General features: G+C 31.7%; 7 protein-coding genes across 7 annotated transcripts; 4 read left to right on the top strand and 3 right to left on the bottom strand. All coding sequences in view use genetic code 12, as the record gives it.

Moving 5' to 3' along the window:
* Positions 1-162: 162 nt before the first annotated feature.
* On the bottom strand, positions 163-1,584 carry CTRG_06021 (uncharacterized protein; the record flags this gene model as incomplete). The annotated part of the gene is made up of 1 exon (XM_002546497.1): positions 163-1,584. One exon carries the CDS (start codon positions 1,582-1,584, stop codon positions 163-165), a length of 1,422 nt encoding a protein of 473 aa, XP_002546543.1.
* Positions 1,585-3,349: 1,765 nt separating this feature from the next.
* On the top strand, positions 3,350-5,674 carry GRR1 (SCF ubiquitin ligase complex subunit; the record flags this gene model as incomplete). Its single annotated transcript, XM_002546498.1, has 1 exon — positions 3,350-5,674. The coding sequence occupies one exon, from the start codon at positions 3,350-3,352 to the stop codon at positions 5,672-5,674; it is 2,325 nt and encodes a 774-aa protein (XP_002546544.1).
* A 1,548-nt stretch (positions 5,675-7,222) lies between these two features.
* On the top strand, positions 7,223-7,831 carry CTRG_06023 (ESCRT-II subunit protein; the record flags this gene model as incomplete). The annotated part of the gene is made up of 1 exon (XM_002546499.1): positions 7,223-7,831. One exon carries the CDS (start codon positions 7,223-7,225, stop codon positions 7,829-7,831), a length of 609 nt encoding a protein of 202 aa, XP_002546545.1.
* A 639-nt stretch (positions 7,832-8,470) lies between these two features.
* Positions 8,471-10,195, top strand: URA7 (CTP synthase; the record flags this gene model as incomplete). The annotated part of the gene is made up of 1 exon (XM_002546500.1): positions 8,471-10,195. One exon carries the CDS (start codon positions 8,471-8,473, stop codon positions 10,193-10,195), a length of 1,725 nt encoding a protein of 574 aa, XP_002546546.1.
* Positions 10,196-12,088: 1,893 nt separating this feature from the next.
* On the bottom strand, positions 12,089-13,003 carry CTRG_06025 (uncharacterized protein; the record flags this gene model as incomplete). The annotated part of the gene is made up of 1 exon (XM_002546501.1): positions 12,089-13,003. One exon carries the CDS (start codon positions 13,001-13,003, stop codon positions 12,089-12,091), a length of 915 nt encoding a protein of 304 aa, XP_002546547.1.
* A 253-nt stretch (positions 13,004-13,256) lies between these two features.
* Positions 13,257-14,129, top strand: CTRG_06026 (uncharacterized protein; the record flags this gene model as incomplete). The annotated part of the gene is made up of 1 exon (XM_002546502.1): positions 13,257-14,129. One exon carries the CDS (start codon positions 13,257-13,259, stop codon positions 14,127-14,129), a length of 873 nt encoding a protein of 290 aa, XP_002546548.1.
* An 85-nt stretch (positions 14,130-14,214) lies between these two features.
* CTRG_06027 (mitochondrial 37S ribosomal protein mS42) lies at positions 14,215-14,979 on the bottom strand (the record flags this gene model as incomplete). Its single annotated transcript, XM_002546503.1, has 1 exon — positions 14,215-14,979. The coding sequence occupies one exon, from the start codon at positions 14,977-14,979 to the stop codon at positions 14,215-14,217; it is 765 nt and encodes a 254-aa protein (XP_002546549.1).
* Between the last annotated feature and the right edge of the window lie 64 nt (positions 14,980-15,043).

Genomic DNA, 15,043 nt, shown 5'->3' on the forward strand with positions numbered 1-15,043 from the left:
CGGCCTGTCAGGCTTGGTCAAAAGAAAAGAAAAGAAAAAGTTCTAGACTCATTTGATTTGTCCATTCTACTGTACACCGACATTGTACTCATTAGAATATGTACACATTTCTATTAGATGTATTCATTTTACAATAAAAAATTCACTACTTCTATTTATAAACTAACCCCAGGCTTTGGCTTGTGCTGTAGATGACACTGGAGTTGGTGAATTAGTTCGAGCTTGTTGCTGGGATGGTGGTCCCTTCTTTGTTGTTACAAATGGGTCTCCTTTGGCAAACACAATACGTTTCAGTTGATGATGAATATATCCTTTAACTTTACCTTTCATCACTAAATTACCAAAGATATATTCTACATCACTTAATGTCACTTGATAAAGATGATCTGTGGAGAAATTGAAATCTCCTTTTTGACTATTGTGAAAGGTAGAATATTCAAGTGCCAATTGGAATGCATTAAGAGCAACAATATGTGCCTTATCCCCTTGATTAAGACTAGAACAGATCTTGAATGTAGTACGGAATAATTGTACGTAGACAATTTCTCTTAATAACTCGACCAACATATACAAGTGTCTTTTCAACAAAACAACCCTAAACTTTTCCATTGATTCATCAAACTTGGCAATATCACCTTGTCTAATGGCTTTTAAAAAATTATCACGATATAGCACTCTTAATGAAGGATATTTAAGCCAGACTTTCTTCAGTGGCATCTGTCCTTTGTTATGTAATTTCAATGGAATTAAAATCAACAAAATTTGTTCAAGTTGTTTACTTTTTGTATCTTGATAATCTGCCATCAACTCAATTGCTTCATCAAGGTATTTTTCACTTTCGGAAAACTTCCCATTATCCAATGCCATCAATCCTTGGTAATACAAATATGCAACCCCATACTTCTTGTTACTAATCGATGCATCTAGTTTGGGTAAGGTGTTTGCTTGTTGTTTAACGGCTGTCAAACATGATTCAGCAAAATTGAAATTTCCAAGCTTAATAGAAAATTTAATCAAATTGGATAAAAAGAAATAAATATCCTTCTTTTTACTCAACTCAGCATTCTCATTTTTATCCCCAAATGATAATGAAAATCCATCTTTACAAATATCCACCAATCTATGTAAATGGCTCTTTCTAGGTGCTTGTCCCCAAGGTAATCCACTTTCATCTTGAATAAAATCTTCAAGATTTTCAGGATTTTTTGCTTCTTTTGTATTATAAACAGCAATCAAATCTTTATAACATTGAATTAATGGTCCATTGATCCAGTTTGGTTGTGTTGAACTAGCCCTAATCAAATTTTTAATCATTTCTTCTAATGCATCAAATGCAGAATCAAGGGATTTCTCGGTATAAACAGCCTTTATAAGCTTTAAATGGCATATCAAAACAGGCCTGAATTTTTCAGGTATATGATATAAATCAATTTCTGTTGGTTCAGGAAATTCTTTTCTAATGTTGGCAACTGATAATGGAGGATTGATGGTAATACATTTTTGGAATTCAACAGGATTTTGTTTTTCTAATGCATTGGCAAAAAGTGCAATATAATCAATTAATTCACTCATATTTTGTTGCATTTAAAGAAGTGTTATCCAAGATGTATGCTTCGATGTTCTCTTCTTGATGGATTAATATTCCAAGTTTTCACTACATTTGATGGAGAGAAAGAAAGAAAGAGAAAAAAAAAAATATCTACGGTGTTGTAAAACCACATATTGGTCGTGCAAGCAAAAAAACACTAGCCCTATATCTTTCCAATATTAGTTTGATTATGGATACCAGTTGCCATGGCCATGCAAATCAACAATTGATATTCCTTCTCAAAGAACTACAAGGAATTCAATGGTATAACTCTTGATTATAAACAAGAAATCAGATCACGTGACTCCATAATGGACAAGGTGCGATTGTGCTGATACTGAAATGAATTGATCACACGGCGAGAGAGGGGTACAGGAGTTTGAACATAAATGTGTGTAAGTATAGCTGGTCCAGAGTGTTGTTGTTAAAATTGAAATAGAGTCATATTGTAGCGTCTTTTTTTTTAAATGTATTATGGTTGCATCAATTACTTGATATTGAAATAGATATCCTTGAGTAAAAATTTTGCAGTAAAACTTTTGCAAATTTCAAACAAAAATTAAAAAAAAAAAAAACTAATAATGTTGTCTAGTTCTTAATAACGTCGTTTATGAAAATACCTAAACTACTGTACTAATAGGTCAAGTCAATCCCATTAATGTATATTTTTAAATAATACTAATCTAATTGATTAATAAAGGAAGTAAATAAATAAAAAAAAAGGATCACCGGTGGAATGTATTGTCCATCCCATGATAAAATGCTGGCAACATTTCTGTACGCACTGTATTTAAAGTTTTGACGTCGGAAGAGTCTACAGTTGAACATCCAAAACAGAGAATAGTTCTGCATGTTCTCCATTAACTTTCTCATGGCAACAGAATAGCAACCAAGGAGATCATCGAAATGTACTACAAACAGTAAATTTTGTATCAGGGTAATGTGTGTATAGCGGATTCGAGGATCAACTTGGTGACGTAGGTTGAAATTCCAAAAATAACAAATCAAGCAAGTGGCGAGGGAGACAACTAAAAAAAAAAGAAAGAAAAAAAAAAAAGAATTTCAAATCAAAATTGTATGGTTAACACAGGAATTTAATTTATTCATTCATTTTCACAGTAGAATTTATCTCTTGACCAACAGTTTATCCAACTACTTTTCTTTATACCTAATCTTGGAAAGAATCAAATCATTGATTCACCCATCCATCCATTCATCCATCATTTTTTGTTTTCGTTGTCCTGTTTGTTTTTGTCTGATTCAAATTCGGAAGAGATTACGATTTCTTTTTATTTTTTTCCTTGCAACGAGCTGATTACTGATTAGAAACTGCAAACTATCACTCATTACATTAAATCAAGGTAGTTCCCCATTATACGCTATCACCATTTAAACCAAACTAGATCTTTCTACATTGTTGTCATTTTTCAATTAAAGGAAGAATATACCCATTTTAATATCAATCAGGGTTTGTTATCAAATTGTAACCTTTTGGAGCATAGTGATTTTTTTTCTTTAGCCAACAGCAATACTGAGAAAAAAAAATAGTACACACACACAAACAAGAGAGAAAATTGTTTACCTAAAAAGTAATCGAGTAGGAGAAAAAGATTAAAAATTCCTCTCCCTATTTCTCAAACACCTTCCCAACAACACAAATTAAAATACAAAAAAAAAAAAATTATTAGTTGACTTGGTACATCTTGATCATTTGCCAATAGCTTGATTTCTTGTTCATTCAATTATATCGATAAATAAAGAATGAGTTCTCCGACCAGTCTAGAGGATATGGCCATTATTCCCGATTCAAACTCCCATGAATCAAAACAGGAATCACCAGATAGCAACACCAATGTTCACGGAGAAATAGGCAAGAATACAAATAATAGTAATATCAGCATCAACCCACTGAATCATCAGTTACGATTTTATGACAGTGATTTTGTAATGGATAATGAATATAATGATTATGAAGAATTACGAAAAGCATTAGTGAACAAACGAAGATTATCAAGTGTCAGACGCCAAGATGTCGAATTTCAGGAAGAAATCGATAAGCGTTCAATTTTAAGACTACCAACGGAAATTTTACTACAAATATTTCATTATTTGGAAAGAAGAGATTGGTATTCCTTGTTATCTACGTGTTCAGAGATTGCGGACTTGATTATTGAGATGTTATGGTTTCGCCCTCATATGCAAAACGATTCTGCTTTCAAAAAGATAAAAGAAGTTATGGAAATCCCCAAATCCCAAACCCACTGGGATTACCGCCAGTTCATTAAACGATTGAATTTATCTTTCATGACCAAATTGGTCGACGACGATTTATTGAATTTGTTCATTGGATGTCCTCGTTTGGAAAGATTAACATTGGTGAACTGTGCCAAACTAACCAGAAGTCCAATCACAAAGGTTTTACAAGGATGTGAAAGATTACAGTCTATTGATTTGACTGGTGTCACTGATATTCATGATGATATAATAAATGCATTGGCCGATAATTGCCCTCGTTTACAAGGATTATACGCGCCCGGTTGCGGTAACGTCTCAGAAGCAGCCATAATAAATTTACTAAAATCGTGTCCTATGTTGAAGCGAGTCAAGTTTAATGCAAGTACTAATATTACTGATGAAAGTATATTGGTTATGTATGAAAATTGTAAATCTTTGGTTGAAATCGATTTGCATGGCTGTGAAAATGTCACTGATAAATACCTTAAACAGATATTCTTGGATTTGGCACAATTGAGGGAGTTTAGAATTAGTAATGCACCAGGAATCACTGACAAACTATTTGAACTAATTCCAGAAGGACATATATTGGAGAAGTTGAGAATAATAGATATAACTGGTTGTAACGCAATATCCGATAAATTGGTTGAAAAATTAGTATCATGTGCTCCAAGATTAAGAAACGTAGTATTATCCAAATGTTTGCAAATAACCGATGCATCATTGCGTGCTTTAAGTCAATTGGGCAGAAGTTTGCATTATATCCACTTGGGTCATTGTGGACTAATCACAGATTACGGTGTTGCGGCGTTGGTGAGATATTGTCATCGTATTCAATATATTGATTTAGCATGTTGTTCACAATTGACTGATTGGACACTCGTTGAGTTGGCCAACTTACCCAAATTACGAAGAATAGGGTTGGTAAAATGCTCCATGATTACAGATTCAGGAATATTAGAATTGGTCAGAAGACGAGGCGAACAAGACTGCCTTGAAAGAGTTCATTTGTCATACTGTACCAACTTGACAATCGGTCCAATTTATTTGTTATTGAAAAATTGTCCAAAATTAACGCATTTATCATTAACTGGTATATCATCCTTTTTAAGAAGAGAGATTACTCAATATTGTCGTGATCCACCACCAGATTTTAATGAACATCAAAAATCTTTATTCTGTGTTTTCAGTGGACACGGGGTCAATCAGTTACGTAATTACTTGAACCAAGTTGTCGAAGAACGAACATACCAAGGTGATATTCACACGATATTCAATGAACGTAGAAGAAGGTTCTTAAACGGTGATTTTGATATGGATGACGAAGAGTTGAATATTTGGGAAAGAAGACGAATGGTTACACCAGGAGCTGCGGCAGCTGGAGCAGGAGCCGCTGCAGGTATCAGAGGTATTGGGGCAGCAGCAGCAACAACAACAGGCGCAACAGGTGGGACAGGCACAGTAATAACACCAGATTTAACACATCCTGACATGGCAGAAATTAATCGAGAAATATTCAGAGAATTGAACGAAGGAAATATGGGTCCTGAGGAAATGAGAGAGCATTTCCAAAGATTAATTAGAAACCATCATCAACAACGATTGTTAGAATCCCAAAACAGATTAAATCAGAGAATGGCTGTTCTTCCAACAACAACACAACAGCAACAGCCACAGCCACAGCAACAACAACAACAAAACCCACAGAATGCTCCTCAAATTGAACAACCTGCTGTTTTCCCAAATGATAATACAAATAATAATAATAACATCAATAATCTACCCGTAGTGCTTAATGAAGATGAAGATATTGAAATGGAAGCAGCAGATCTTTTCCCTAGAAATACATGATTTCAATGGGGGAGTTTTCACTGTTATGGTGTTTTTTTTTTAAAAAAAGAAGAAAATTTTCAAGAGTTTATGTATAAATGAATATTGATTTGGAAATACAACATCTATAGCTAGTTTATAATTATTTTCTATACAATAAATATTATCTATCTTTTGGCTTTACTACAAAACAAAACAAAGAAAAGTAAAGTTTAAGGTTTCGTAAATATTTGCGACACTTTTGTACATGAGGTCTATAACCCTAATGAGCAATTAATTGCACGTGATATGATAAAATTTAGTTTTCTTTTTTTCCAGTTCTTTACAAGCAGAAATTTGTGCGAATAGTTCAATATTGTTGTACTATGGAAGCCATAGTTAAGGGAACAAATATTTTTGTTTTTCTATGAGTAGTCTCAAAACCTGCATATAGACATTTTCAGAATATAGTGTAAGGGAAAGGGAAAGAAAAAATTCTTGCCATAGTAAACCAAATTTCGCGGGTTGTGGGCAGCACTTGCGCAGTATTAACAAAAGTTACTGAAAAAAGATTTTTCCCTTATAGATTTTTTCTTTTTTGTTAATATACTATCACAACTATAGCAAAATGTATGTGGATAATATTGATGATAATAGATGATTATGATGATTATATTATTAAATGAGAATATGTTAATGGATTTAGAAAAAAAAAAAACGATTATCAATTTAATGGGTTAACAAGATGTGTTTAAATAAAGTCATAAATTGAGAAATGGATTTGAAAAATATTGAAAAATTTCCAAATAAGGATAGATTAGTATTGAAATGCCTAAACAGAGGTTGGGAATGTGTTTCATTTGAATAAAAGTAGTATGGTAATCAAGGATATTGAATTATTTGGAATAGCAGGATTATTCTCATAAATCATCTATAACCAGAAAATGCAATGAATAAGTAATACTAACAATTTGTTTTTTACTATAGGACTAAAAGAACTAAGAAGGTCGGTATCACTGGTAAATATGGTGTCAGATATGGTTCCTCATTGAGAAGACAAACCAAGAAATTAGAAGTTCAACAACACGCCAAATACGATTGTTCTTTCTGTGGTAAGAAAACCGTTAAGAGAGGTGCTGCTGGTATCTGGAGCTGTAAATCTTGTAAGAAAACCGTTGCTGGTGGTGCTTACACTGTTTCTACTGCTGCCGCTGCTACTGTTAGATCTACTATTCGTCGTTTGAGAGATATGGCTGAAGCTTAAATTTGTTTTAAGTTTTTGTATTTTTAGTTTCTTTTAAGAAATTCTTACGAGAATAAATATATATATATAATAAGTAAAAATAAGAGCAATATTTTTTAATGACAGGATATATCTAATTTGTTTTTTTTTTATCTTTAGTTTTTGATTGTGGATTGTAGATTGTAAAGAGTGTCTTGTAATTACATATTTGGAAATTTCGGTCGCTTAAGTCTTGACAGTTGAGTTCAGGCAGAAAACGAAAAATTATAATGGCGATAATCAAAAAAAGAAAATAGTTTGTTCTCTCCATATTCGATCATTATATCACCAATTTCAATACAATCAAGATGACAGATAACAGTGCAACACTACCACCATTTGAATTTCCAAAGATATATTCTTTCCCACCTTTATATACTGAACAACCAAATACTACAATTCAATCACAACAATTGGATTCATGGACTTCTATAATCTTACAATTTTGTCAATATTATAAAATCACCACTTTAACTTTAGATCTAACACCCAAGCACTCACAATATGAACAAATTACCATTTCTGAGCTTCCTAATCTATTTAATAATAAATCAATAAATCGACTGGTTAGTCCTGAATTCCAAAAGAAAATAATCAATCATTTAATTCATTTAAAAAAAGCAATCTTTATCAATCCCAAAAAACCTCAATTCGGTATATTTATCTTATGGAAGTCATTAGTTGAATGGGGGAATGAATTATATAATTATATAGATGAGCTGGGTCAAAAGGGTACAGTAATGACTATTTATGAATTAACAAAGAATGATGAAGGTGTTACATCTATACCAGATGGATTAATTAATTTAGACGAAGCATTTTTGATTAGAATTGTTAAAGATTATTTAATTAAACAAGGTAAAGCGCAATTATTACTTGATGAAAATAATGAAATTGGTGGGGTCAAAATTGTATGATCAAATATAGATTTTATTTATGCACTTACAACAACATCGTAGTTCAAGATTTGCCGTTGCTTTCTACAATTCATGATTAAATCATGGGAGTTGAAAGACTTATAAGAGGCATATATTAATGATAATATGCTAGTTCTAGGTACCTATTTCTTTTTATTTGATCTTATTTTATCTATCATCAAGAGTAAAGTTTTAGGTGTATATTCTAGCAAACATGCAAGTAATTAACATATATTACCCAAATAGGAAGTCCACGATTCTGAATTTCTCTTTCTTTTTTTTTTTTTTTTTTTTTCGTGAAATCTCATCCTCATCATCTCATTCTCAGACACCATCGAAATTTTTTTTCCTTCCTCTTGGATGTATTTTTCCTTTCTTCTTCTTGATTTTCTTTTCTTTCTTCCCGCTTAAATCCCATTATTTAAGAGGGCAAAGTTGCAAAAGATTCATTATTTTGAAGATTAACAACTGCATTATTATCCAGCATTCATTTGAATCATATTTATTGACGTGTTTTACCTATTGATTTTTTTCACATAGACGTGTTTTTTTTTTTTTTTTCAGAAAAATTATTTCATAAATTCCCTTTCCCATTTGCCTCCTCCCCTTTTTAATCTCTAATATTATTTATTTAAAATCATGAAGTACGTTGTTGTTTCTGGTGGTGTTATTTCTGGTATCGGTAAAGGTGTTTTAGCCTCATCTACTGGTTTGTTATTCAAAACTTTAGGTTTAAGAGTTACCTCAATTAAAATCGATCCATATATGAACATCGATGCCGGTACCATGTCTCCATTAGAACATGGTGAATGTTTTGTTTTAAACGATGGTGGTGAAGTTGATTTGGATTTAGGTAATTATGAACGTTATTTAAATATTACTTTGACTAGAAACCATAACATTACTACTGGTAAGATTTATTCTCATGTTATTGAAAAGGAAAGAAATGGTGATTATTTGGGTAAAACTGTTCAAGTTGTTCCTCATATTACCACTGCTATCCAAGAATGGATTGAAAGAGTTTCACGTATTCCAGTTGATGATACTGGTTTGGAACCAGAAGTTTGTATCATTGAATTGGGTGGTACTGTCGGTGATATTGAAAGTGCTCCATTCGTTGAAGCTTTAAGACAATTCCAATTTAGAGTTGGAAGTGAAAACTTTGCATTGATTCATGTTTCTTTGGTTCCTGTTATTCACGGTGAACAAAAAACCAAACCAACTCAAGCTGCTATTAAAGATTTAAGATCTTTGGGTTTGACTCCAGATATGATTGCTTGTAGATGTCAAGAAGAATTAGAGGTTGCTACCATTGAAAAGATTGGTATGTTCTGTCATGTTGGTCCAGAACAAGTCATTGCTGTTCATGATGTTAACTCCACTTATCACGTTCCATTGTTGTTGAAAGAACAAAAAGTTATGAAATATTTAACTAAGAGATTAGCTATTGGTGAAATCGATAAAGCATCCATTACCAGAGGTGAAGAATTATTGACTAAATGGAGACATTTAACTACCAGCCACGATAGATCTTTTGAAACCGTCACTATTGCCTTGGTTGGTAAATACACCCATTTACATGATTCTTACTTGTCAGTTATTAAATCATTAGAACATGCTTCTATGAGATGTCACAGAAGATTAAAGATTGACTGGGTTGAATCTACCAACTTGGAAGAAGAAACCAAAAAGGAAAACTTGTCCGAATACCACAAAGCATGGCACCATGTTTGTCAAGCAGACGGTATTTTAGTTCCAGGTGGTTTTGGTTCTAGAGGTATTGAAGGTATGGTTGCTGCTTGTAAATATGCCAGAGAAAACGATGTTCCATACTTGGGTGTCTGTTTAGGTTTACAAATTGCTGTTATTGAATTTGTCAGAAATGTTTTGGGTATCAAAAACTCCACTTCTATGGAATTTGATGATTCTATTCCAGAAAGTGAAGCTTCTGTTGTTTACATGCCAGATGTTGATCAAGTTAAATTGGGAGGTACCATGAGATTGGGTATTCACGAAACCAAATTCGTTGAAGATTCTGAATGGTCCAACTTGAAGAAATTATACGGTGGTGCTGATGCTGTATATGAAAGACACAGACATAGATATGAAGTTAACCCATTATTGATTGATTCAATTGAAGAAAAAGGGTTGAAATTCATTGGTAAAGATGAAACCGGTAAAAGAATGGAAATGATTGAATTGAAAGATAACCATAAATTCTTTGTTGGTACTCAATATCATCCAGAATACTTGTCTAAAGTTTTAGATCCATCAAGACCATTCCTTGGTTTGGTTGCTGCTGCTAGTGGTACATTGGATTCTATTTTGGAAAGTGATGATTTGAACTACAAGGGAGAATTTTAGATTCTACAAATCCATGTAAGAGCATACAGAACAAAAAAAAAAAGAAGAAAAAGTCTAAAACAAAGAAATAAAAAATAGAATAATAGGAGAAGAAAAGAATGGTTGTATAGAAGATATATTAGTTGTAAAGTAGTCGTCATAGTAATAATATTAAAATATTAGCTAACACTGGTAATGTAAAGATCAACAAGGTGGCGAAACGTGGAAGTTGGAGGATCAAAAGTTAATTTATACTTCTATTGAGTTTATAGTGATCTGACCTAATTAAACTTTTAATATTGAAAGAGCCGCAAATTAAGCCAGTTTTTTTTTTTTCAAGAATAAGAATCCAGAGGAGTAAACTGTTACGGTCTCCACTTATTGAGAAGTAATATGTATATGCCTTTCTATGTATACTTTATCTAGCATTGAGAGAAAGAGTATCCAAGGGTTATGTAATTGTACATACACATTTGCGATAATTTAGCTTGATTTCAATGATGATCACCGATGAGAGAATTATGCTACCAAAAAAAAAAAAAAAAAAATGGAGAACATTTAGAATCGAGAATCAAGTATCATCATCGTACCTTAAATTTGTAAGTGATTGTTACCAAGTAAGAGAGAAAAAAAACATCAGCCTTGTACCAGAAAGATCATCGGCGAAGTTTAATGTAGACACGGCACAATATTCAGTATAATGAGGTAATATTAACTGGTGATAATTTGATTTGTACTATACAAAATGAATTAACAGCAGATTTCTTATACCCGAATTCCAATTGAGATAGTTAAATAAAAGACAAGAATCACAAAGTGAACAATAGCAGGAAGGAAGCAAACAATATTTGATTCTGTATTGTTTAAGGGATGATTAGAACAGAGGAGACTTGCCGCGGAATTAGCTCAAACGCCATCCCCTTGTCTTCATGTTCCAGAAAATTGGGAGGAAAACAAAAACCAATTAAAAAAACTGAATTACGGTTCATAACTAGATTGCTAATACTATGAATTGATCTGATCAGGGGTCCTACATTTTTTACTAACTTTCTCGCCAATGATTGTATCAAGATCTTTGTTCACCTTTCTGGAAGAAACATAGGTTTTTTTTGATTTGAGATGATCTTGTTAGTGAATTGACTTTGCTTGTTGATATATCAACACGTTGTAAGTTTGATCTGGATCATAAGCCTCCTGAAGTTTATAAACTTTAGACAGGACAAATGGATATCAACATTGTGACCTAGGTGTTACATTGCGTTAATATTGCTTTGATCGATAAGGACAAAATTATTATTGTGTGAGGAATTATCGCTATTCTTGGTAATTGCACTACCAGTATAATTATTATTATTTTTTTTTTTCGTATGACCTTATTGTTTTGTATAGTATGATTCAGTGAAGTCTCCTTTTACTAGAATTTGCCAGGGGAAAGAAATAATATAAATAGAGATGGGATTTTCCCCCATTTTTTTTTTTGATCTTGTTATTCCTTTTCTTTTCTTTCATCATCAAATAATTATAACAATTATTTAATATCTACTATCAAATCAATTCTTATTATCTACAATGTCTAAATGCGAATTAGTTGTTTGTGCCGGTTGTGACTGTGGTGCTGACTGTAAATGTGCCAGTGAAAGTGAATGTAAATGTGGATCTAAGAAATAAATAAATCAATCAATGAATCGATCCACTTTCCTGCTGCTGATGGTAATTAAAGGTTCATGTTAACTATTGAATAGAAATTGAATTCCTATCATTGAAGTAGCTGGTTTGTTTTTTTCATCATCAGTTGAAGCTATCAATATTATTTTGTTTTTTCTTATTATTGTATAGCGTGTTTTTTTTTATTATTATGATTATTTTTGAATATAACACATTTATTTGGTGAAATCAGAATCTATTGTAGATTATCTATATCTCTATATTCAATTCTTTAATTTTCTTATCTACGATAACTTTCAATTTATCATTATAACTTAAATATTCTTTAATCTCCTTTGAGCTTTCACTTATCTTTTTCAACTTATCATTGAAACTTAATTCAACAAGAACTTTCAACCCCACCCAATTTTTCTTATATTTGTCATTGATTTCAATTGAATACAAATAATTATCTCTAGAATTGGTCAATATCTTCATCAATTCAAGCAATTTGTCTTTCTTTTCTGTTTTTAAATTAACTTCAAGTTGCAAGAACAGATAATAATACAACAACCCAATTTTATAAAAGATAGGATAAGCTTGAGGATCTTGCAATACTATTTCTTTTAAGCAATAAATAGCTTTATCATAATGGCCCAGGATCTTGTATTGTTCTGCTAATTCATTCCAAGTTTGTTTATCACTAGGTTGTAAATTAAGATAATATATGAGATTGTTAATATATTTACTTGGATCACCTCCATCATGTCTACTTAAAGTAGTTAATCTTCTTGATAATTTCAATTCATCTGGATCTTCACTTAATAATTTAGAGGCTTGTTTGATATCTCCTTGCAGTTCTTCATAAATACTTTTCAAGATGGTAATTCTTTGTGATGTAAGTTCTTTATCAACTTTAATTATACTAAATTGATCAGTAATTCTATCTAATGCATTCTTCGCTTCAGTGTCATGTAAAGTCAATAGGGATAAATAGAATTGTAACTCAAATAAATTGAATAATTCAATGGAATCTAATACCTTGTCTTGATAAATAATCAAGAAATCTTGCAATTCTTCATAAGCATCATGTAATTGACGTGGAGTATAATTGGTAAATGAACCACTAGATGCAAGTAATAATAGTTTCTTCTTAAGTAAAGCAGGATCTAAAGTCGATGTCATACTGATTTATTATAAAATGTGTGTGTATGCGTGTTTCAGTGTTTGAATTGGTTGTCCGTCTGTGGGCAATCGTGGTTGTTGAAATTTTTTTTTTTTTTGCTTCTCTCCTCTGTCTCTCCCTGTTGTTCGTGTTTAGCTCCGTGATGTATATTTTTCTTTTTGGGTTGTCTTGTGGAATTGGTTGTAAAAAAAACAAAAACAAAATCAAAACAAACCGATAATCATCTAGCCATTACTATTGCCAACATCACCAATGTCAGACGAATTAGCTCGAGAAGCAGAGAGATTGCTTAAATCGACGTCAATTTTAAATCACAAGTATGGGATACCCGAAGTTGAACCAAATCAAACATCATCAAATATCAAAGAGCTCGAACAGAAATATTTCACCATGTATAAGTCCCTAAATCATAAACTAAATAAACTCATGTACCTTAATAAAATACAAGAAGTGGAATCATTACCTGACGAACAAATCAAACAACAAGTTGAAATAATCAAACACAATATGGGAATAACAGATAGTGAAGAGTTATTGGATTTCTTGAAATTACAAAATTCTGAAATCAAAACAGATCGATTATTGTTGAGTTACTTATTAATGACTAAGCCTATATTGAAAAGTATCCATCAATCACAGTTGAATACTTCGGAACAGAATATACATTCCATGTTGACTGAATTGTATGATGACGAAAAGGGTTTAATAACTAATTACAAGGAGAAAGAATTTGACAGGGAAGCTTACAATACCATTACAAAAGTAATCAAACCATTAATCGAGGAATCGACAGAATTGAACAAAACATTGAAGGAATCAAATAGAAAGTATGTTCAGAATAAGGAAAATATAGTAAGGGAAACCATCTCGAACCAAGGAGATAAAAGGAAAGAGTTTTATGAATTGGTGAATAAATGGGAAAAGTTGCAACAAATGTGTTTAGAAATACCAGAAAGAATTCTTGAATTACCAGTAAATTGGTATGACGATCCAGAGTTACTTTCAATTATGGAACAAGTTGATCAAATACAGATCAAACTAAATAAGTATCTCCTGATTGCCAATAAAGATACAGTGAGTATGTTTACCACAACAGAACTACTAGCTCTAGAATTTCCTGAATGAGGTTAGTTGTGATGTATATGTACAGGAAGGAAACTATATATATATATATATAAATATATCTATTCTAGCTCTTTTGTGAATGCGATCAGATTTGGAATAATCTCTTGTTGATGACATCCCAGTTGATGTGTTCCCACAAGTTACTCAAATATTCAGCTTTACCAGAAACACCATAATCTTTAATATACATATAATCCCAATAATTTATAGCCAATAAAGGTAAATTGAAATCTTTTTCACCATTAGCTGCTTTTTCTTTTAAATCTTGTAAATAATTAAAATCATTTTCATTTAATCCACCATTTAAATCCAATAATTGAGATTTAGCATAATAATAAGGAGTTCCATCATTATGACAATTTATAAATTTCAAATTTTTATCTTGAGTTTCAATTAAAAAAATCCAACCTTGACCATAAGATTCTTCAGCCATTTTTAATATTTTATTTCTAAATTGATCCATATCTAATACATCTTCATGCATTAATTTTTCCATTAAAAATCTTGATGGTTTAGTCTTTGATGCAATTTCTTTATCACTCAATTGTTCAAAGAAAAAATGATTATTATGAGCCATTGATGAATAATGGAAAATATGTTGCAGAGTGGTTTGTTTAGCAGTATGTAATAATGTTTCATATGGTGATTTTAATTCCAGTGATGTTCCATTAGTTAATAATGTTAAATTAGTTAATAAATAATTTTGATAATCGGTCCAAGCAGTTTGATATCCTTCTGCAGATAATAATCCTGGTATACCTTTTTCTTGCCAGACTTTATGGGTTGGAAGTTTTGGAACAGTATGAATAGATCTTCTTGACAATGGTCTTATAATTCCTCGACTAAACATTTTCCTCCTTGTTGTATTAGTTTGTGGATGTTGGTTTATAAGTTTTGATGAAAAGAACTCTGAA

Source organism: Candida tropicalis, assembly GCF_000006335.3.
Source record: "Candida tropicalis MYA-3404 genomic scaffold supercont3.11, whole genome shotgun sequence".
Classification (NCBI taxonomy): domain Eukaryota; kingdom Fungi; phylum Ascomycota; class Pichiomycetes; order Serinales; family Debaryomycetaceae; genus Candida; species Candida tropicalis.